This window comes from Coregonus lavaretus (assembly GCF_964263955.1).
Source record: "Coregonus lavaretus genome assembly, chromosome: 14".
Taxonomy (NCBI): domain Eukaryota; kingdom Metazoa; phylum Chordata; class Actinopteri; order Salmoniformes; family Salmonidae; genus Coregonus; species Coregonus lavaretus.
Genome location: NC_140001.1, coordinates 29,832,530 through 29,856,223, shown reverse-complemented (window position 1 = coordinate 29,856,223; position 23,694 = coordinate 29,832,530). Strand labels below are relative to the sequence as shown.

The following is a 23,694-nucleotide window of genomic DNA, read 5'->3' as shown; positions in this document are numbered from 1 at the left end:
AATATTGGGGGTCTCTTGAGGGTGGACCTGGCTTCTGCAACCGTCAGAGTCAGACATAGTGAGGAATGTTCATCCAGACATATGGTACAATCCAGTTTTAAAATACTAAACGTATATAGCCTAACCTTCGTCCAGTGTGATTATTTACGATAATAATGCGTTACTGAAGGAGGTCTGACGGAGTGTTCAATTTAATTCGGTGAACTCTGTGGGTCTGCGCCTTTGGAGAATTGCGGATTAGGTGACACAGCGACTCTGGACACCGATCTAACACACACACACACACCAGGATGACCGTGGAACTGTGGTCTCCAGGTCCGAAACAGAACAGCGCATGAGGTACACAGACCCGAAGTGTGTGTGAGGAGTGTTTGAGTGAATGTGTGCGGCTGGATGTAGTGTTGTTTAGTCTCAGCAGATTGGCTTTAGACGGCTGTCTCCATGTCTTCACTGTTCGGGTCCAGAGTTGATGTAGAGTGCAGACCTGGGTTCAAATACTTTGAAATTAATTGAAATACCCTAAAGACATTTCGAAGTAAGTATTTGGATAATTTTTCTTTGAAAATACATGTAGGCTAGTTGAATATTGGAATGTTTTTGGAAACACTTGGAAAGTATTTTCAAATACAAATATTGTATCCTATTTAAAAATACTGTAGTTTCGGCTTTTATAGGAATTTATTTGAAAATACTTTCAAATAATGTAAAATATAAGTAGCTGATTTGGCCATATTATTTGAAAATACTCAAATACACAGAAAATAAGTATTTAAATAACAAATAGGCCTGCTTAAAAACGCATGTATTTGAGCCCAGATCTAGTACAGTGAGAGGTGCAGTCAGGGATTTTACCAACAATAAGCCAAACTGGACCTCTCTTCGGTCGTCTAGAAACACTGTTTGGATTTAGTGTCACTGGAAATGTTATTGTCAATAATTTATCGAAAACAAAACAATGTTTTACCAGTGGGCCCTGATCTTTCACAGCTTATAATAATAGCATCCTTATATAACCGTCCATCTATTAGCTTACTAATAGCATATTTAATCACTAGTAGGATATTGTTACGCGTTATTATTAAGGATAGGCTACATTATTTATAGACCTACTTAATTAAAGCTTCATTATTATGATCAGTAAACCTATTCCTATTATTGTTATCTTATTATTAATTATGACTGTTATTCGATTATTATGATGATGATGATGATGATGATTGTTATTATTATTATTGTTATTATTACATGTTGTTAAATATGCACACACTGTGACATAGCCATAATATTATTTTAAATAATAGATTTATAATAGATTAAGCCACAAAGCCTTAGCCTACTGATATTAAACTAGCCTACATGTTGCAGGTGGCTATCTAAATCAGAATAATATACATTTAATTGACTATCTAAATACACATTTAAATGACTATTAAAATATATATTTTAATTATGCTTATTTTTCTTAATTTGTTTCATTTGATTATCTAGACCATTTATGCATGAGCCTATTTCTTTAGGACCTACATTTTAAAAAATGCACAACACAGTTTATTTTGTAATATAGTTTTAGTTTGAATTGCATTATTATTTTGTCATATTTTCTGTGAAATGAGACTGAGGTGTGTATTGAATTCAAGTCATTATTATCAGCTCTATTATCCCAGGCCTAATAGGCTAAAAATAAAGTATTAACATACTGTATATTAGGCCTATCAGATAATAGTGTGTGTGTGTGTGTGTGTGTGTGTGTGTCTATCCCGTCAGTGTGTCCCTTGGTGTCAGGTAGTGTTTGTCATGGCTAACGGTGGAGACCCGTTCGCCATCCCAGAGCGCATGGACACAGACACGGACTCACCGAAAGAGACCAAACCGGAGAATCACACTTGCTCCAGCTCTCCACTGTCACCGGAGACCACGTGCACACAGCAGGTAACTTCCCGTGTGTGTGTGTCTGTGTGTGTAAATGTTGAATTTGTCAAAACATGAAAACGATGCACTTTTATTTATTTTTAAATTGTGGGTGATCACGATTTATGCATGATTGTCTCTACTAAAGCGAAATGGAAAAATAATTGTTGAAAATAATGTAATTAGATTAATAATCTATAGTAGGCCCATAGCCTATTGAAGAGAAAAAAATGAAAATACTCTGAATAATATAGGCAACTAATTTAAACGATTATTCCCCCAATATAATAACAAAAGTCGGCGAAGTAGTGCATGTCATGTCAAAGCAGAAACAGACAGACGATTTTAGGAACGCAGGAGCTAAATATGACCTAGATTTGGTTTCTAAACAGTCGGTTGGTTACCAAAACATGCCCAGAGCAACACTGACTGACTATCTGGTTAAATCTGTGTCAAATCCCGTTAGTAAAAATATCGTGGTTCTCGTATACATTTGAAACCTTCAGTAGCCTATTTAACTGTGTAGGCCTATGCAGCATCTAATAAACAGGCTTGCTGTTATTAATATTAATATAGGACCTAACGTATTGTCATTTTAATCAAACCGTTCCAATAATACAACAGTCTCATTAATATCAAATTAAATGTTATTGGCCAGACTGTATAGGCTTAGGTTTGTTTAAAAAACTGTTTTTACAATGTTCAATGGAATTTATTTAGGCCTATCGGTAGGATATTCATGCAAGGATGGATCGGGACATTGGTTTAAATATTTAGTATATATATCTCTTACCTCATCTGTTCTCTATTCTCAGGGGATGGAAGGAATAAAATTCTACCTGCACGAGCGCGAGCTGTGGGAGAAGTTCCACGAGGTCGGAACAGAGATGATCATCACTAAAGCGGGAAGGTAAATGCGTGCTCCATATTTTCTTGCATTAGGTAAGAATTAAAAATCGTGTCCATTATAGGCTACAATTAAGCCTATAAACTAGCAAATATTGTTTTCTCTCTTAGGCTATAGGTTTTTTGAACTTCCGTTAATTAACACTGAACATTTAGGAAAACAAATATAATATCCACTAGGCCTAGACCTGTTAAACGTCAAATTTTTGTGATTAGGCATAATGTTTGTAACGTTTGTATTTATAATTAGGCATATAACAAGTAGGATATTGTCCGGGTACACATTTTCACAAAACATCATTTTCTCATTAGCCTAATAAATTATTGGCGGTGGCTGTGAATATGGAGTTTTCGCACTCGCCCCGCCCCTCTGGAAACCTCTTCTCAAAGCTACGCACATGTGTAATTCTACGCACACATTTTTTCTTGCTGCTCACATTTCACTTCCCTTCACGTTTCTCTCTTTACTCACCCTCTTCTGAACGAACCATGATGATGTAGCCTCCCACTGGGCACAAACTGGTTGGTTGAATCAACGTAGCTAGTAACTTGTCAATATATTGTGACGTGGGATGTACGAGGAAAATACATTGGATTTGAAAAAAGTAATCAATGTAAACTGTTGTTTGGAGGGTGAAATTTCATCCACCAATTTTCAACATAGACAAACCTTGTATAAAATATGTTCAATTTGTGCATTTGAAACAACTTTAGATCTTCAACTTACAGTGAGCTCCAAAAGTATACAGTAAAATCAATGGTGTACATTTAAGTCTGAAAGTGTTAAACATACACTATGTTCAGTGAACATATGAGTCACATTGAACTGGTGTTAAACTAACACTTTTGAAAGTGTTAAAGATTTAACTATGTTACAGTGTTCCCAATTCAACTCTTAAAGTGTTCAAATTAACTTGATTGTGGTGTTTGCATAGCTCTACTGTAGAGTAATATGCAGCACCTACAGCGTAAAACATAACACTTGATTTAGAGTAAACTGGACTCACTTTGCTTAGTGCTGACGCTGCTACACTTTCTCAGTGTAAGAAATTAACACCTGTAGTGTTACAGGAAATAATTTGTAGGTGTTGTTTTAACACTGTATGGTGTAACGCCTAATTTGCATATTTCCCAGGGTGCCTTTTCTTTTTTTGAGTGAATTGTAGAGTTTCCACCCATGACTGTATTTGTTAGTGACAGAGACATGGTTATTGAATTCTTTAATTTTAAAGGCCTGTGGCTTTCACCAAGTGAGTACCTAGTCGAATGCTATCATTAAAATTAAACTCTATGACAATACAATACATATATCATAAGACCTTACTTTGATGGCCTAGTTTTACCCTTACACAGTGGTGTTAGGAAACTCCTGGTTTACAGGCCACATCAGGCCTGCAAGTCACATTATGCTGGCTTGCAAAGTGATGTGTAATTCCTATTGGAATCCAGCCAGAGTTAGGATATTCAACAGTTTGAATATTTATTCACCAGCAACCTGCATTCAGAATTACTTTCAGGGTTAGGAAATTTGATAAGAAGACTACCTAAACCATTTAAACTGGAACAACCATTTAGGTGACAGGTGCAATAAATCTTACTAATTGATTGTATTAGTTTAGAAAAATGTATGTTATTTATCTTTGTGGAGCATACGATTAATCAATCAATCAATCAAAACCAAAAGCAAAAACACAGATATTAAAAACAATCCTAAAATATCAACCGCAGTAGAGCATGCTTGGAAATATGATAATGATAAGCGTGGTTCTGGTTATTAACACCAAAGCTGGGGGTTCTTTTACACCAAAAGTATTGGGACAAATTCACTTATATCATTTAGCAGACGCTCTTATCCAGAGCGACTTACAGTTTTTTTTAAATACTGGCCCCCCGTGGGAGTCGAACCCACAACCCTGGCGTTGCAAACGCCATGCTCTAACAACTGAGCTACCTCCCTGCCGGCCATTCCCTCCCCTACCCTAGACGACGCTGGGCCAATTGTGCGCCGCCCCATTGGTCTCCCGGTTGCGGCCGGCTATGACAGAGCCTGGATTCGAACCAGGGTCTCTAGCGGCACAGCTAGCGCTGCGATGCAGTGCATTAGACCACTGCGCCACTCGGGAGTATTTATTTAATATACAGTGGGGAGAACAAGTATTTGATATACTGCCGATTTTGCAGGTTTTCCTACTTACAAAGCATGTAGAGGTCTGTAATTTTTATCATAGGTACACTTCAACTGTGAGAGACGGAATCTAAAACAAAAATCCAGAAAATCACATTGTATGATTTTTAAGTAATTAATTTGCATTTTATTGCATGACATAAGTATTTGATCACCTACCAACCAGTAAGAATTCCGGCTCTCACAGACCTGTTAGTTTTTCTTTAAGAAGCCCTCCTGTTCTCCACTCATTACCTGTATTAACTGCACCTGTTTGAACTCGTTACCTGTATAAAAGACACCTGTCCACACACTCAATCAAACAGACTCCAACCTCTCCACAATGGCCAAGACCAGAGCGCTGTATAAGGATATCAGGGTTAAAATTGTAGACCTGCACAAGGCTGGGATGGGCTACAGGACAATAGGCAAGCAGCTTGGTGAGAAGGCAACAACTGTTGGCGCAATTATTAGAAAATGGAAGAAGTTCAAGATGACGGTCAATCACCCTCGGTCTGGGGCTCCATGCAAGATCTCACCTCGTGGGGCATCAATGATCATGAGGAAGGTGAGTGATCAGCCCAGAACTACACGGCAGGACCTGGTCAATGACCTGAAGAGAGCTGGGACCACAGTCTCAAAGAAAACCATTAGTAACACACTACGCCGTCATGGATTAAAATCATGCAGCGCACGCAAGGTCCCCCTGCTCAAGCCAGCGCATGTCCAGGCCCGTCTGAAGTTTGCCAATGACCATCTGGATGATCCAGAGGAGGAATGGGAGAAGGTCATGTGGTCTGAGACAAAAATAGAGCTTTTTGGTCTAAACTCCACTCGCCGTGTTTGGAGGAAGAAGAAGGATGAGTACAACCCCAAGAACACCATCCCAACTGTGAAGCATGGAGGTGGAAAAATCATTCTTTGGGGATGCTTTTCTGCAAAGGGGACAGGACGACTGCACCGTATTGAGGGGAGGATGGAAGGGGCCATGTATCGTGAGATCTTGGCCAACAACCTCTCTCCCTCAGTAAGAGCATTGAAGATGGGTCGTGGCTGGGTCTTCCAGCATGACAACGACCCGAAACACACAGCCAGGGCAACTAAGGAGTGGCTCCGTAAGAAGCATCTCAAGGTCCTGGAGTGGCCTAGCCAGCCTCCAGACCTGAACCCAATAGAAAATCTTTGGAGGGAGCTGAAAGTCCGTATTGCCCAGCGACAACCCCGAAACCTGAAGGATCTGGAGAAGGTCTGTATGGAGGAGTGGGCCAAAATCCCTGCTGCAGTGTGTGCAAACCTGGTCAAGACCTACAGGAAATGTATGATCTCTGTAATTGCAAACAAAGGTTTCTGTACCAAATATTAAGTTCTGCTTTTCTGATGTATCAAATACTTATGTCATGCAATAAAATGCAAATTAATTACTTAAAAATCATACAATGTGATTTTCTGGATTTTTGTTTTAGATTCCGTCTCTCACAGTTGAAGTGTACCTATGATAAACATTACAGACCTCTACATGCTTTGTAAGTAGGAAAACCTGCAAAATCGGCAGTGTATCAAATACTTGTTCTCCCCACTGTATGTATTAAAGTAGTCAAAAGTTTAGTATTTGGTCCCATATTCCTAGCACGCAATGATTCCATCAAGCTTGTGACTCTACAAACTTGTTGGATGCATTTGCTGTTTGTTTTGGTTGTGTTTCAGAATATTTTTGTGCCCAATAGAAATTAACGGTCAATACTGTTTTGTGTCATTTTGGAGTCACTTTTATTGTAAATGAGAATATAATATGTTTCAAAACACTTCTACATTAATATGGATGCTACCAGGATGATGGATAAACCTGAATGAATCGTGAATATTGATGAGTGAGAAAGTTACAGATGCATGACTACTTTAATACACATCCATATAAGTTAATTTGTCCCAGTACTTTTGGTCCCTTTTGGAGCTCACCATCAGATAAAAACAATAGGCTGAGCAGCACCTCCTACTGGAGAGATGCTCTTTCTACAGCTATTCATTTGGTTTCTCATCCAGGGTTTTAACCAAGCCCTGCTTAGCTTTGATATTTGTCACTGACTAATACCAATGTGCTATCGTGAGAATGGTTATTGAGAGATCTCTTAATAACAAAATTCACTATAGCTATCGAAGTCATTCCAAATGGTAGGTTTAACAGAGCAAATGACATTTAACCATACTTTAGAAATCATAGATCATCAATTATACTATTTAGGCCTATATAGCATTTGCAAAGTCATCAACGGCTATGTTTCAATTCAACCCAGGGTTCACTAAAAATAAACAATACATACAGTGCCCTCAGAGTATTCATACCCCTCGACTTTTTCCACATTTTGTTGTTTTACAAAGTGGGATTAAAATGGATTTAATTGTCATTTTTTGTCAACGATCGACACAAAATACTCCGTAATTTCAAAGTGGAAGATAAAAAAAATTAATAAAACACTAATGTATTTTGATTAGATAAGTATTCAACCCCCTGAGTCAATACATGTTAGAAGCACCTTTGGCAGCAATTACAGCTGGGAGTCTTTCTGGGTAAGTCTCTTAAGAGCTTTGCAAACCTGGATTGTTCAATATTTGCCCATTATTCTTTTCAAAATTCTTCAAGCTCTGTCAAGTTAGTTGTTGATCATTGCTAGACAGCCATTTTCAAGTCTTGCCATATATTTTTCAGCCAATTTAAGTCAAAACTGTAACTAGGCTACTCAGGAACATTCAATGCCGTCTTGGTAAGTAGTATATTTGACCTTGTATTTTAGGTTATTTTCCTGCTGAAAAGTAGATTTGTCTCCCAGTGTCTGTTGGAAAGCAAACTGAACCAGGCTTTCCTCTAGGACTTTGCCTGTGCTTAGCTCTATTCCTTTTATTTTTTATCCTAAAAAAACTCACTAGTCCTTGCCAATGACAAGCATACCCATAACATGATGCAGCCACCACGATGTTTGAAAATATAAAGAGTAGTACTCAGTGATGTGTTGTGTTGGATTTGTCCCAAACATAATGCTTTGTATTCAGGACAAAGAGTGTATTTATTTTCCACATTTTTTGCAGTATTACTTTAGTGCCTTATTGCAAACAGGATGCATGTTTTGTAATAGTTTTATATTCCAAAATACATTTAGGATAGTATTGTGGAGTAGCTACACTGTTGGTGATCCATCCTCAGTTTTCTCCTATCACAGCCATTTAACTCTGTAACTGGTTTAAAATCACCATTGGGCTCATTGTGAAATCCCTGAGCGGTTTCCTTCCTCTCCATCAACTGAGTTAGGAAGGACACCTGTATTTCTGTAGTAACTGGGTGTATTAATACACCATCCAAAGTGTGAAAAAAATCATGTTAAACACCATTATTGCACACAGTTACACAGTATTAATTTGTAAAAATGTCTAAAAACATAATTTTACTTTGACATTATGGGGTATTGTGTGTAGATCAGTGACACAACATCTAAAGAAAGGTTAATCCATTATAAATGTAGGCTGTAACACAATAAAATGTGGAAAAAGTCAAGGGGTGTGAATACTTTCTAAAGGCACTGTATAGGCCTAGGGTTTCAAGCTTTGGTTGATTTCAAATTTAATCTTCAAGTTAATCATTGGATTCAAGTCTCCATCTTAACCAAAAATCAAGGCTAAAGAATAGGACTAAATCAAACTTTATTTAAAGTGCATTTAAAGTTTGATTAGATTAGACTGAGTCCTATTACATTTAAGTCATTTAGCAGACGCTCTTATCCAGAGCGACTTACAGTTAGTGAATACCTTTTTTATTTTAATTTTTTAATTTTAATACTGCCCCCCCCCGTGGGAATCGAACCCACAACCCTGACGTTGCAAACGCCATGCTCTATCAACTGAGCTACATCCCTGCCGGCCATTCCCTCCCCTACCCTGGACGACGCTGGGCCAATTGTGCGCCGCCCATGAGTCTCCCGGTCTATTATTTAACTTAGATATTTGGTTGAGGTTGAGACGTCTATATCAATTATTCATTTCTAGACAATCTGGATATTGAATTGTGTCAACGTAACCAAATATCAACATTTGAAGGAGATGTATCTTCTGCTTGGATAGTTCCATCTGTGCCACTGACTTTGTTTAATTCCAGGTTGTCTACAAATTCATAATTGATATGTTGGATTCACTTCTGCATCTCAACCAAAAATCTGTTAAACAATCAAATTTTAAATACACTTTAAATAAAGTTTGATTTGATTTAGTACTATTATTTAACTTTGATTCTTTGTTGAGATGGAGATGTGAATCCAATTGATCAATTAATAATTTGTAGACAAACTGGAATTAAAGCCAGACTAAATCAGTGGCACAAAAGATACATCTCCTTCAAATGTTGATATTTGGTTGCGTTGACAACAAAACAATTCAATATCACTTTTGTAATACAATAAATAGCCTATTAACTTGTCGACAAGTTAACAAATGATACTAAATGTTGGATTCACATCTCCAACTAAACCTAAAATAAACTTTAAAGAATAGGATTAAGGCTGTGGCTCAGATGAAACTATCCAAGCATTCGATATCCTTTAAATGTTGATATTTGGTTGTGTTGTCAATAGCCTAAAGTTAAGGCTATTTTGGAAACTAATGTAACAGTATTTATTCAACCTTAAAATGGCCACATTTTGAGGTTAGCCTACTGTAACTATAAATGTATTTTTATGTCATCTTAGAAAGCGTGCATGTTCAAGATAGCATGCAAAGGTTGTAGGTCTGTGCAAATCTTTACAATTGCTATAATAAATCGTGCTTATGCTTAACATCCTATTGAGGCATGGAATGCAATAGTTAGAACATGTCGACCATATCCTTTGTGTACAACATGAAGTTTGTAGGCTACACCAGACAAAGTTGTTAATCGCGGATTAAGGAGGGGGAAGCGGCAGCAGAGCAGTGGGCAGCAGCTATGCAGGCACCGGAGTGGGCAGCAGTTACGTAAAAAAAATTCCTGCACATTGTCACGCCCTGGCTCTGGGGACACTGTTATGTTGAGCCAGGGTGTGTAATTCTATGTTTGTATTTCTATGTTGGCCTGAGTGACTCCAAATCAGAGGCAACGAGTGTCAGCTGGTTGTCTCTGATTGGGAGCCATATTTAAACTGTCTATCTTTCCCTTTTGTGTTTGTGGTTTCTTGTTCGGATTTGGTTTGTGTATGACCATTGACTGTCACGTCATCGTTTTGTTGTTTTGATCGTGTGATCATCAAATTAAATAAATATGTTCACATTCAACGCTGCGCCTTGGTCCTCATCTCTCACCGACGATTGTGACAGAAGAAACCACCAAAACCGGACCAAGCAGCGTGTCCAGGAGCCATCGCTAGCAGATCTCCGTGGCAACCTTGACTGGGTCAAGCCTAGTGAGGAGCAGAGAGGGTGGACTTGGGAACAGTTGAGGAAGAGCTTCGACTGGGTCAAGCCCATTGAGGAGCTGAATAGCGGGAGTTGGAGACAGAAGAGCGAGAGTTGGGCGAGAACGATAGAGGCCTGGCCCACGGGGAGGAGAGACCCCCAGAACATTTTTAGGGGGGGGCTCACGACGTCGGGGCAGCAGGAGGCCGCGATAGAGCGGTCCAGCGGGTTAGCAGAGGAGGCCGCCAGGTTACGGGGGCCACTGGTCGAAGAGGGGATGGAAGGTGGAGAGGCACGGCGAGAGGTACTGGGGTGTGTTACCAGTCCGGTCCGGCCCGTTCCAGATCCCGATGTAGGGCCAGTGGTGTGTGTCCCCAGTACGGTCCGGTCTGTTCCTGCTCCCCGCACCAAGTCTGTGGTGCGTTTCGTCAGCCCTGTCCGGCCCGTTCCTGCTCTCCGCACCAAGTCTGTGGTGCGCGTCGCCAGCCCAGTCCGGCCCATTCCTGCTCCTCGCACCAAGTCTGTGGTGCGTTTCGTCAGCCCTGTCCGGCCCGTTCCTGCTCTCCGCACCAAGTCTGTGGTGCGCGTCGCCAGCCCAGTCCGGCCCATTCCTGCTCCCCGCACCAAGTCTGTGGTGTGTTTCGTCAGCCCGGCTCGGCCCGTTCCTGCTCCCCGCACCAAGTCTACGGTGCGTGTCGCCAGCTCGGCCCGGCCTGCTCCCCGCACCAAGTCAGTGGTGCGTTTCGTCAGCCCTGTCCGGCCCGCTCCTGCTCCCCACACCAAGCCAGTGGTGTGCGTCGTCAGTCCAGCACGGCCCGTGCCTGTTCCCCACACCAAGCCAGTGGTGTGCATCGTCGGTCCGGCACGGCCCGTGCCTGTTCCACTGGTGCCTGGTCCGGCACCGGTCAGATGCGTTACGCCGGAGCTAGAGCAATCCGCTCCATCAGTGTGCAGTCCAGCTCCGGCCAGCGGGGCCAGACCGGACCAGGGGTACTTTGGGGGGTTGGAGAGGGAGTGGGGATCAGGCCCGGAGCCGGATCCGCCGCCAAGGCGGAGTGCCCACCCGGTCCCTCCCCTGTGGTATTTAGTTGGCGCGGTCGGAGTCCGCGCCTTTAGGGGGGGGTACTGTCACGCCCTGGCTCTGGGGACACTGTTATGTTGAGCCAGGGTGTGTAATTCTATGTTTGTATTTCTATGTTGGCCTGAGTGACTCCCAATCAGAGGCAACGAGTGTCAGCTGGTTGTCTCTGATTGGGAGCCATATTTAAACTGTCTATCTTTCCCTTTTGTGTTTGTGGTTTCTTGTTCGGATTTGGTTTGTGTATGACCATTGACTGTCACGTCATCGTTTTGTTGTTTTGATCGTGTGATCATCAAATTAAATAAATATGTTCACATTCAACGCTGCGCCTTGGTCCTCATCTCTCACCGACGATCGTGACACACATGTGCAGAAATCTCAGTATCTTTAGCCACAGCAAATTGGGCCTCCAGAAAATCCGGAACCGCAGCCACTCTGTAAATTATTTTGATGTTTAGGGTTTTGATTTTGCTCACAACTGTAGCAATGGTTGCTATGCCTCAGTGATAGACTACTGATATTGCTATGATGCTGACTGCCTGTGTTGTTGCTGTCTTGCCAGGCGGATGTTCCCCTGCTACAAGGTGAAGGTGACGGGCCTCAGCCCTAAAGCCAAGTACATCCTCCTCATGGATATCGTGCCAGCGGATGACCACCGCTACAAGTTTGCAGATAATAAATGGTAAGCTAGCTACATATCAAAACTTTGTATATTTAAATAGCCTACAGTATGTGTTTTGAGCTGATAAAAATAAATAATAAAACAGTATATATTTTAACAGCATTATAGAGAGCGAAACATAACAACACAGAGCAGGGACGTGGATGTTTAGGCCTGCTAACACGCTGCCGTGATGTCACAGTCCCACTCAGTGCCCTGTGCTCTGTGGCCTAGTTTCCTGCCCCTGACCGCCGGTTCAGTCTCAGTACCATGGGTTCATGTGGCGGGCAGATTAAAAGCGAGGTTTCACTGAGGTCAGCACCAGGCTGCAGGGGAGATCTAAAGCCGCGTTCACATCGTGTCGGAAACTCGGAAACTCAGACATTTCTGATTTGCTTACTCATTGTAGAAAGATCTTACCCGAGTTTCCCTCTTGGGAAGTATCAGATACAACCAATACGAAGCTCTACGCAAATAACTTACGTTCCCTTTAACTAGGAGGTCCCAGGTTTCCGACATGACGTGAACACTGCATAAACTATCTCGTGCTGCGTGAGTCTCATCCTCTCCCTGGTCACGTGATGAAGCCCGGTGGTGCCCTTAAGGACACATCATTCATCTGATACAATAGAAGGCGGGCGCTCCATTTTCAGTCATATGTTTAGACAAGGAACGATGTTAATGCCTAATGTGAACGTTGTTATGCATGGGTAGATTATTTGTTTGTAAATATCAGCGGTGGTCTGTCATTTCCCTGTCATATTTGACAGAAGTGGAATAACTTCAGTGAACATGTTTGCCAGCTCGGTCCAGTTGACAGATTCCAATATAAGGAGTCATACACACGAAAACAACACACACACACACGTCATAGGCTATTGTCTTTAAAGTGACAGGGTTGGGATCAATTCCTTTTCAATTCAGGAAGTACACTGAAATTCAATGAGGAAAATTTGGAATTGGAATTTGGTTTAGTTTCTGAATTGACTGGAATTTAAATGAAATTGACCCCAATCCTGTAAAGTGAACCAGAAAATGTTGCATGTTTGAAATATACTGAACAGAAATATAAACGCAACATGCAACAATTTCAACAATTTTACTGAGTTACAGTTCATATAAGGAAATCAGTCAATTTAAATAAATTCATTAGGCCCTAATCTATGGACTTCACATGACTGGGCAGGGGCGCAGCCATGGGTGGGTCTGGGAGGGCATAGGCCCACCCACTTGGGAGCCAGGCCCACCCACTGGGGAGCCAGGCCCAGCCAATCAGAATACGTTTTTCCCCACAAAAGGGCTTTATTACAGAGAAATACTCCTCAGTTTCATCAGCTGTCCGGGTGGCTGGTCTCAGACGATCCCGCAGGTGAAGAAGCCGGATGTGGAGGTCCTGGGGTGTCATGGTTACACGTGGTCTGCGGTTGTGAGGCCAGTTGGACGTACTGCCAAATTCTCTAAAATGACGTTGGAGGCGGCTTACAGTAGAGAAATTAACATTAAATGATCTGGCAACAGCTCTGGTGGACATTCCTGCAGTCAGCATGCCAATTGCACGCTCCCTAAAAACTTGAGACATCTGTGGCATTGTGTTGTATGACAAAACTGCACATTCTATAGTGCCATTTTATTGTCCCCAGCACAAGGTGCACCTGTGTAATGATCATGCTGTTTAATCAGCTTCTTGATATGCCACACCAGTCAGGTGGATGGATTATCTTGGCAAAGGAGAAATGCTCACTAACAGGGATGTAAACAAATTTCTGCACAAAATTTGAGAGAAACAATTTTTTTGTGCTTATGGAAAATTTCGGGGATCTTTTATTTCAGCTCATGAAACATAGGACCAACACTTTACATGTTGCATTTATATTTTTGTTCAGTATAGATCAGATTAGTTGATAGTCCTACAAAGACAATAGCTTTCGGAAATACAGTACCAGTCAAAAGTTTGGACACACCTCCTTCAAGACTGTTGGAAAAGTATTCCTCATGAAGCTGGTTGAGAGAGTGCCAAGAGTGTGCAAAGCTGTCATCAAGGCAAAGGGTGGCTACTTTGAAGAATCTCAAATATGAAATATATTTTGATTTGTTTAACACTTTTTTGGTTACTACATGATTCCATATGTGTTATTTCATAGTTTTGATGTCTTCACTATTATTCTACAATGTAGAAAATAGTAAAAATAAAGAAAAACCTTTGAATGAGTAGGTGTGTCCAAACTTTTGACTGGTACTGTATGTTCCATGTGTATATTTTCACATGGTTGGGATTTGCTTGTACCTCATCGCTCTGATTAACACCTGTATTGGTATTAACATATCCTGATGTAACAGACGGGGGCCAGCGGTGTCTCTTCGTTTAAAAAAAGCAGTTGAAGCGTGAGGAGGATGTTGGTCTAATAATAATAATAGATCATAATAGATATAGCCAGCAGCGCACCATGGCATGTCAGATCTGTGTGTCCCCTGTGCCAGTGTGACAGCACGAGGAACACAGTAGAGAGCATGGCCAGGTTAGACTGTGTGTGTGTGTGTGTGTGTGTGTGTGCGGGAGAGCGAGAGTGAGAAAGACACACAGTACGAGGGGCAGGAAAAAGGGCAGGGCTAACTGACTCTTACATCAGCATCCAATTGTGATTGATATTTGGTTGAGTGAATATTGTGTGTGTGTGTGTGTGTGTGTGTGTGTGTGTGTGTGTGTATGCGTCAGGTCTGTGATGGGGAAGGCGGAGCCGGCCATGCCAGGGAGGTTGTACGTCCATCCTGATTCTCCAGCCACCGGAAGCCACTGGACACGCCAGCTTGTCTCCTTCCAGAAACTGAAACTCACCAACAACCATCTGGACCCCTTCGGACACGTCAGTCCTCAACCTCTCTACCCTGTGTGTGTGTGTGTGTGTGTGTGTGTGTGTGTGTGTGTGTGTGTGTGAAGGGATAGTGCTGCTGTCTGCTGTGGTTCTGTTAGAACAGCGGTAACCTCAATAATGATGTTAGGTACGTTAAGGGTCATTAGCTCATCCATGCCTGGTAGGAACGTCACACCAATTAGGATTAGGCCTCTCGACGAACAAACACACACACGCGCGCACAAACACACACACACACTATTATCTGCTTTCTGCTAGGCCTATTATCTGTTAATACGTTATTATTACACACAGAGCATGGCTACCAGAGATGGAGCAAAGTCACTGACACGACAAACATACGCACAGTGCATTGGTACATAAAGACACGCATTTGGAAATAAACAACTTAGCTTCAGCATAGCATGCGTCCAGACACAATGGCAAATGTATGGATAGGCCTATTGAATATATCCTCCTACAAGTGGGATGGAGCTAGAGCATTGGTTTATGTATCTGTTTTTGTTGTATTACAGATCATATTAAACTCCATGCATAAATACCAGCCCCGTCTCCATATCGTCAAAGCAGACGAATACAACAGGTTTGGTTCCAAGAACACCGCCTTCTGCACGCACGTGTTCTCAGAGACCGCCTTCATTGCCGTGACATCATACCAGAACCACAAGGTACCGAAACACTGAACACACAAAATAATTATGATTTTTCTTTTTCAAAAAGTCAAATTTTGTATTCGGGTAGAGAGGTTGAGGACTGACGTGTCGGAAGGGGTCCAAAATATCTTATTTTATCAGATATTTCAGGATTATTTTTTCATAGATAAAGTAAAATTGTCCAGGTCCTGTTGTGCAGGCCAGAGTTGTCTTATGGGTATATTGTTTTGTGTTAGCCATGTGAATCAGTGCATCACTGTTCTCATTTCAGCATGTCCAGTTTGATTACGTCACAGTGTTTACGCGTCACAGGGCAGCTCTGACCTGTTCCTTTCCTTTGATCATATCTGTTATGGTTCCAGCACCATAGAGAAATCGCTCTCACAGGTAACTACTAAAATAAAGGAAACACTTGAGTAAATGAGGGATACAAAGTATATTGAAAGCAGGTGCTTTCACACAGGTGTGGTTCCTAAGTTAATTAAGCAATTAACATCCCATCATGCTTAGGGTCATGTATAGAAATGCCCAGTTGCCCAATATTTTGGCTACCATGGCTAGAAGAAGAGATCTCACTGACTTTGAAAGAGGGGTCTCAAAGGAGCATAGGGGGGTTTAAATGGTGTGTGTGTATGTGTGTCAATCACCAGATTTCAACCCAATTGAACACTTATGAGAGTTTCTGGAGTGGTGCCTGAGACAGCGTTTTCCACCAACATCAACAAAACACCAAATGATAGCATTTCTCATGAAAGAATGGTGTTGCATCCCTCCAATAGCATTCCAGACACTTGTAGAATCTACGCCAAGGCGCATTGAAGCTGTTCTGGCGGCTCGTGGTGGCCCAACGCCCTATTAAAATACTTTATGTTGGTGTTTCCTTTATTTTGGCAGTTACCTGTAGTTTCTCTCACTCTCTCTCTCTCTCCTCACTCACTCACTCAAACACACACACACACACACACACACACACACTGAAACACAAGTTCAAATTACAGTACCAGTCAAAAGTTTGGACACACCTACTCATTCCAGGGTTTTTCTTTATTTTTACATTGTACAATAATAGTGAAGACATCAAAACTATGAAATAACACGTATGGAATCATGTAGTAACCAAGAAAGTGTTAAACAAATCAAAATATATTTTAATTTTGAGATTCTTCAAAGTAGCCACCCTTTGCCTTGATGACAGCTTTGCACACTCTTGGCATTCTCTCAACCAGCTTCATGAGGTAGTCACCTGGAATGCATTTAAATTAACAGGTGTGCCTTCTTAAAAGTTAATTTGTGTAATTTCTATCCTTCTTAATGCATTTGAGCCAATCAGTTGTGTTGTGACAAGGTAGGGGTGGTATACAGAAATTAGCCCTATTTGGTAAAAGACCAAGTCCATATTATGTCAAGAACAGTTCAAATAAGCAAAGAGAAATGACAGTCCATCATTACATTAAGACATGAAGGTCAGTCAATACGGAAAATGTCAAGAACTTTGAAAGTTTTTTCAAGTGCAGTCGCAAAAACCATCAAGCGCTATGATGAAACTGGCTGTCATGAGGACCGCCACAGGAAAGGAAGACCCAGAGTCACCTCTGCTGCAGAGGATAAGTTCATTAGAGTTACCAGACTCAGAAATTGCAGCCCAAATAAATGCTTCACAGAGTTCACGTAACAGACACATCTCAACATCAACTGTTCAGAGGAGACTGCGTGAATCAGTCCTTCATGGTCAAATTGCTGCAAAGAAACCACTACTAAAGGACACCAATAATAAGAAGAGACTTGCTTGGGCCAAGAAACACAGGCGGTGGAAATCTGTCCTTTGGTCTGGAGTCAAATGTGGTTCCCAACGGTGTGTCTTTGTGAGACGCAGAGTAGGTGAACGGATGATCTCCGCATGTGTGGATACCACCGTGAAGCATGGAGGAGGAGGTGTGATGGTGTGGGGGGGCTTTGCTGGTGACACTGTCAGTGATTTATTTAGAATTCAAGGCACACTTAACCAGCATGGCTACCAAAGCATTCTGCAGCAATACGCCATCCCATCTGGTTTGCGCTTAGTGGGACTATCATTTGTTTTTCAACAGGACAATGACCCAACACCCCTCCAGGCTGTGTAAGGGCTATTTGACCAAGAAGGAGAGTGATGAAGTGCTACTTTGAAGAATATAAAATATAAAATATATTTTGATTTGTTTAACACTTTTTTGGTTACTACATGATTCCATATGTATTATTTCATAGTTTTGATGTCTTCACTATTATTCTACAATGTATAAAATAGTAAAAATAAAGAAAAACCCTAGAAGGAGTAGGTGTGTCCAAACTTTTGACTGGTACTGTATGTGCAATACACAATTCTAAACTATTGAATTCAAATTGAATCCTGAACACAAATTCAAAATTGTTTAATTCAATTTATTTTTAGCATTTTCCCCCTTTTTCAATCTTGTCTCATCGCTGCAACTCCCCAACGGGTCAGGAGAGGCGAAGGTCAAGTCATGCGTCCTCCGAAACATGACCCGCCAAACCGCACTCCTTAACACCTGCACCAATGTGTTGGAGGAAACGCCGCTCAACTGACGATCGAAGTCAGCCCACCACAAGGAGTAGCTAGAGTGCGATGAGCCAAGTAAAGACCCCGCCAGCCAAACCCTCCCATAACCCGGACGACGCTGGGCCAATTGTGCGCCACTTTATGGGACTCCCTGTCACGGCCAGTTGTGACACAGCCTGGGATCGAACCCAGGTCTGTAGTGACACCTCAAGCACTGACTTAGACCGCTGCTCCACTCAGGAGGCCAGTTTAATTCTATTCCTGTTGGCATTTATAGAGCTCTATAGTGAAAGCCCACGTGCACTGTGATAAACACATCACCACACCTAACAAGAAAAACACAAACCAACGGCAAGTTTCCCACCGTGTCGTTGTCAATTAAAATACATATTTTTCACCCCAAATGTTCCAAGAACCACTATATTTGGCTTAAGGACTTTAAAGCTGGAATCCTTAGTGGTGAAACTGCTACGTTCATTTGGGATATTACAACAACAAAGAAGTTACTACAAACAACAAACATTGTTTAGTTTTTTCCCCTTCAGACATCATTGCACATGCGATAGAACAGCAGAATATGCACTGCAATTTTTTTTTTTCCACACTGCTCGACGCACCTCACCTCTGTTTTGTCCACAAAACAATAACAAAGGTGCTGGGGCGGACAGTGGCGCTGTTTTTCCTAATGCGGATTCCATCTTTAAACCTGCCGACTGTTTAGGGAAATCACACTGTGATTCTGCAGGTTCTAAATGAATGCTTTCAGAACATGGTCAGTGTCTGTGGAATGTCCATGTTGTGTTCCAGAATCCCAGAATCGAGCAACTGTTCAGGTCCAGATTCAACATTTAGTTTCTCATGGATCAGTACAGTAACACACAGGACTGGGCAGGGTGTTTAGTGATCTAAGGCAGTGTTGTGTCCCTGTCAGATCACCCAGCTGAAGATAGAGAACAACCCGTTCGCTAAGGGCTTCAGAGGCAGTGATGACATGGAGCTGCACCGCATGGCTAAGATACAGGGGTGAGTACAGACTCCCTCCCTCTCTCTCTTTCTCTCTCCCACTCTCTCCCTCCTCGTCTCTCTCTCCCTCTCTCTCCCTCTCTCTCTTTCTCTCACTCTCTCTCCCACTCTCTCCCTCCTCCCCTCTCTCTCTCTCTCTCTCTCTCAGACTTTTGCTCCAGCCCGTCTGAAAGGGACAGTCTGTTTTGTGCATATTGTGTGAGGCAGTTTGAGGGTTAAGTCTCCTCTCAGATAGACTAACTTAGGAGGAGGAGGGGAGGAGAGCGGATGAGGAGGGAGGACTGGAGAGTTATTTCCTGAGTCACTGTTCTGCTCTAGGTGAAGACTGAGGGATGTGAAAAGAAGAGAGGGAATGGACTGTGGTGTTAGGGAGACAGAGAGAGACGATGAGAGCAGAGAGAGAGAGATGAGGGAGAGAGTGTATCTGAAGTGGCATGAGGCTGAGAGTTTATTTTTAGAGTAGTATATTATCTCTCAGCACAGTGTGTGTGTGTGTGTGTGCGTGCATGTGTGTGTGGGTGTGTCACAGCAGGATGAGAGGTAGAGTGCCACAGACCACTGTCCCCTACATACCACTGAGGCCACCGAGAGGCCAGTGTACAAGAGAAAGAGAGTAGAGAAAATCTTTATTTTACCAGAGGGGATATTTGCTGTACAGCAGGCAGTCAAAACTAGCAGAAAACATTTAGACATAAATAGAGTAGGGCCTACAGAGAACAATACAATGACATCATAACATGCAAGTGTATAATAGACAAATAATCATCAAACTGGGAGGGAGACTACAAAAAGAACGCAATACTGAGTGTGAATTGAGGTTTTTGAATCATAAGGCATAGACACAAGTATGGAAATATACAGTATATTGAAGAACAGGTGGAAGTAAAATCTTGTGTAATATTTTGGCAAGCAGCTTAGACAATATTTTCACATCTACATTAATTAGATTGTTTGGCCTAAAATATATTAATATATCTGCTCACTGGGCACACACTGGTTGAATCAATGTTCTTTCAACGTAATTTGTCAACGTATTGTGACGTGGAATCAATGTGGAAAATACATTGGATTTAAAAAGAATCATCAACCAGTACTGTTTTTATCTAATTTCAAACAGCATTATAAACATTGAAATTAGGGTAAAACTTCAACTTGAATACATTGACTTAACTTGACTAACAGATTCTTACATCAATCTAATTCCAACTATGTATACATTGAAATTGAGTTTAAAATTCCACATAGAAAAGTAAAAAATATTTTTCATCCTATATTCAATGAATGGTTGAAAGTATGTTGCATTTTTTATTTAATTAGAAGTATTTTATTTGACCATGTTTCAATGTTGATAGTAAAATGTTATGTTTGAATCAACCTAAATAAAGAGGTATATTGAAATATAATGTGAAGCCACAGTCCAACGATTTCTGCCTGAACAGTGACTTCTACTGGTATATGAGGGGTAATGCACTTCAGTGATAACAAGTCTACCATCCAGATGCCTACCTCTATGTACCCTGCTTAGCTTTGGAAACAACCTGTGTTCGTTTCAGCTGAGCTATCATGTCAACACATTGAGACATTGATCAGCTTCCATACTCATTTGCGTAGACCACCTAAATAACGTAACTCCTCTAACCCTTTTTACACAAGCTGTATGTGAAAGTACATTTGGAGTGAGGTTGAGTTTATGTAGGCTACATTGACATCTGATTTGCCCAACAAAGGACACCATAATTTCAACGTGTCGCTAGGTATTCAACAAAATGTGGAAATTTTCACGCAATTTAAACGTATACATATTTCTGATGATTATGTTGAAATTAGATTGATGTAACAACCTGTTAGTCAGGTTAAGTCAATATATTTAGGTTAAAGTTTTACCCTAATTTAAATGTTTATAATGCTGGTTGAAATTAGATGAAAACAATACTGGTTGATTACTTTTTTCAAATCCAATGTATTTTCCACATTGATTCCACGTCACAATATGTTGACAAATTACATTGAAGGTTGATTTAACCAGTGTGTGCCCAGTGGGTGGTAGTTGAGTTTTCTTAGTACTGGAGACCTGTCTCTTTACTGTGCTTGGACTAAAATATTATTTGAAATGTGTTGCAAATAATATATTGCTCCCCCCCCCCCCCCCCTCTCTCTTGCTCTCTCTCTGTCTTTCAGTAAGGAGTATCCGGTTGTTCCTCGTAGCTCAGTGCGTCAGAGGGTGGGTCCTAGTGGGAGTCTGTTTGGGGGGAATGCGAGGGGGTTGGGTTTGCACCCCTATTCCTGTGAGAATGGGGTGAGCAGCACCACCCAGGACCTCCTCATCCCCCCTCCAGCACCCTACACCCTCCCCCAACCAGACCCACACGAACACATGCACTGCAACAAGAGAAAAGGTACGCTATGCTGCATTTGTCCGATTACTGTCACTCTAGACACTGGAGCAGTTTGTATTGCCTCTTTGTCTCTGGCGTGTTTTGTTTCTATGATTGTCGTTGCTCGCGGAAGACCAGTCCCTTTTATAGTGTATTACTCAATCTTACACCTCTCTCTTTCTCTCTCTCACAGCGGTTGATAGCTGTTCTACAGCAGAGAATCACCAGTACAGGAAGCCCTACATCGACAGTTCTCCCAGCAACGACGAGTCTTACTATCACCCGTCTGCTTACCCTCCTCCCCCTCTCCCTCCCACCGTCCATCCCCCTCCCCCTGGTCTCTCTGACTCCACCTACAGGTCAGAGGCGGGGCAGCGGCAGGCGTGTATGTTTGCTGGCTCAGAGTCCAGACTGGACAACCTCAGCTGTACATCATGGTCCTACAGCTGCCCTTTGACTCCTGACATGGCCCCCATGACCCCTACTGACCCCTACACAACCTTCCCCCACCAGCCCTACTCCTCCAGTCCCCAGAACGCTCAGCTGAGCCCCAGCCCACCCCTCAGAGAATACCACCGCTACCCCTCCTCCCCATCTCCTCCCCACTACCACACCCTTCACACACACGTCATGGGAGGGGTCCCAGAGTGGAGCGAGCCCACCTGATTGGACCACAGGTGTAGGGGAAAGGCTTGGGGTTCTATTTATGTGAGGTGTTGTTCTTTGATGTGTGAAGAGATTTCATTGGCCAGTTGTGTCTTTCCCTTGGATCGTCTGTGTGTTACGTTTAATTCCATCCCCCTCTGACTGGGACCGCTCTGGAAGGAACTGATGTTAGAGGAACTTGGTGGATAAGCACTCTCACTAGAGGGACAGAAAGAAAGATGATGCCATCAGCTAAAATGTTCCGAGCTTCATTCCTGAGACTGTTTTTAATACAGTATGTGACCTGTCTGTCACCCTGTCACCCTGTCCCCTGAAGAAGTGAGACTGTCTCTCTGTGGCCATGGTTCCCAGTTGGTTTGTGACCCACCGAAATCCCTGTGACCCAACAGACGAAACCATATTTCTAATCTTTGTAAGTGTCAGCTCAGCTCAGGGCTCCTGTGAGTTAATGTCGGCTGAGAGGGGCTGCGGTGGCCACAGGCAGAGCAGAAGAGAGATAAACTGTTAGTTTACACCAGGCTGCAGGGAGGAAGACCTGCACACACACACTCACAAACACAGAGATCTTGTTTAGAGGCAGCCGCCTGGCAGAAGAACTGTACACACTCCCATTGCATTTTGGCTATACGCACATCTCATCATCATGCAGCTGTCACTGCTGACCTCTCCTTTACCCCTGAACTGACCAAACAACACTCTCAGTTTCTCTGAACTGACCAATCAACACTCTCCGTTTCTCTGAACTGACCAATCAATCAACACTCTCCTTTACCCCGAACTGACCAATAAACACTTGATCAACACTACATTTCTCTCTCTCTCTACCCCTCTCTCTCCGTCTGTGTTTCTAGCCCTCGCCCCTTTCAAGCCAGTAGAAGGGAGTCATATTTATAGTCACAATGTAAAACATATTTTTGTTCCTACACATAGACATCATATGATTATTGTTCTTGTCTAGTTGTCGTTTTATTTTCCTTGAGAGTCAGTGGGTGCATTAGTTGGAACCAGGTGATGGCCTGGTGTTTTGCACTAACATAAGAAGAGTTCATATTGGTTCACAGAGGATCAGTACAGAAGCACTGTATGTGCAGAGCGAGAGTCATTCCTGTGTGTGTGTGTGTGTGTGTGTGTGTGCGCGCCAGCATGCGTGTGTTTGTGTGAAAGCAATGCGTTAAAAAGAGACGTCCTGTGATCATTTGAGAAGTGTTTGTACTTTATTGTATTGTTATTGTTTATAGTATTTATTGGCCTCGAGATATTGGCTGGTTTTGTTGTAAGATCGTGAAATGACACATTGTTGGTTGAATTGTTCAAGCTGTTTGTTTCTCATTGAAGTTAATTTTATTTGCTTTCCTCCATCCCATCTCCTGTCATTTCCTTTTGAATACAATATTTAACATGGTTGTAATAAATGGCTTATTACT

At 42.1% G+C, this 23,694-nt stretch overlaps 1 protein-coding gene across 2 annotated transcripts in view; it reads left to right on the top strand.

Moving 5' to 3' along the window:
- The window catches only part of LOC311141492 (T-box transcription factor TBX5-like), a 25,685-nt gene extending 1,991 nt beyond the window's left edge, over positions 1-23,694 (top strand). Inside the window, exons 1-9 of one of the 2 annotated variants that reach the window (XM_084176835.1) lie at positions 186-339; positions 1,765-1,929; positions 2,724-2,818; positions 12,028-12,147; positions 14,840-14,987; positions 15,512-15,664; positions 19,138-19,229; positions 21,408-21,625; positions 21,798-23,694. In XM_084176835.1, coding sequence (XP_084032961.1) covers positions 1,795-1,929; positions 2,724-2,818; positions 12,028-12,147; positions 14,840-14,987; positions 15,512-15,664; positions 19,138-19,229; positions 21,408-21,625; positions 21,798-22,270 — 1,434 coding nt within the window. In that variant the 5' untranslated portion in view covers positions 186-339; positions 1,765-1,794 and the 3' untranslated portion in view covers positions 22,271-23,694. Of the gene's footprint in view, positions 1-185; positions 340-1,764; positions 1,930-2,723; positions 2,819-12,027; positions 12,148-14,839; positions 14,988-15,511; positions 15,665-19,137; positions 19,230-21,407; positions 21,626-21,797 lie in introns of those variants that run through there. The other variant, XM_084176834.1, reaches the window with a different exon arrangement.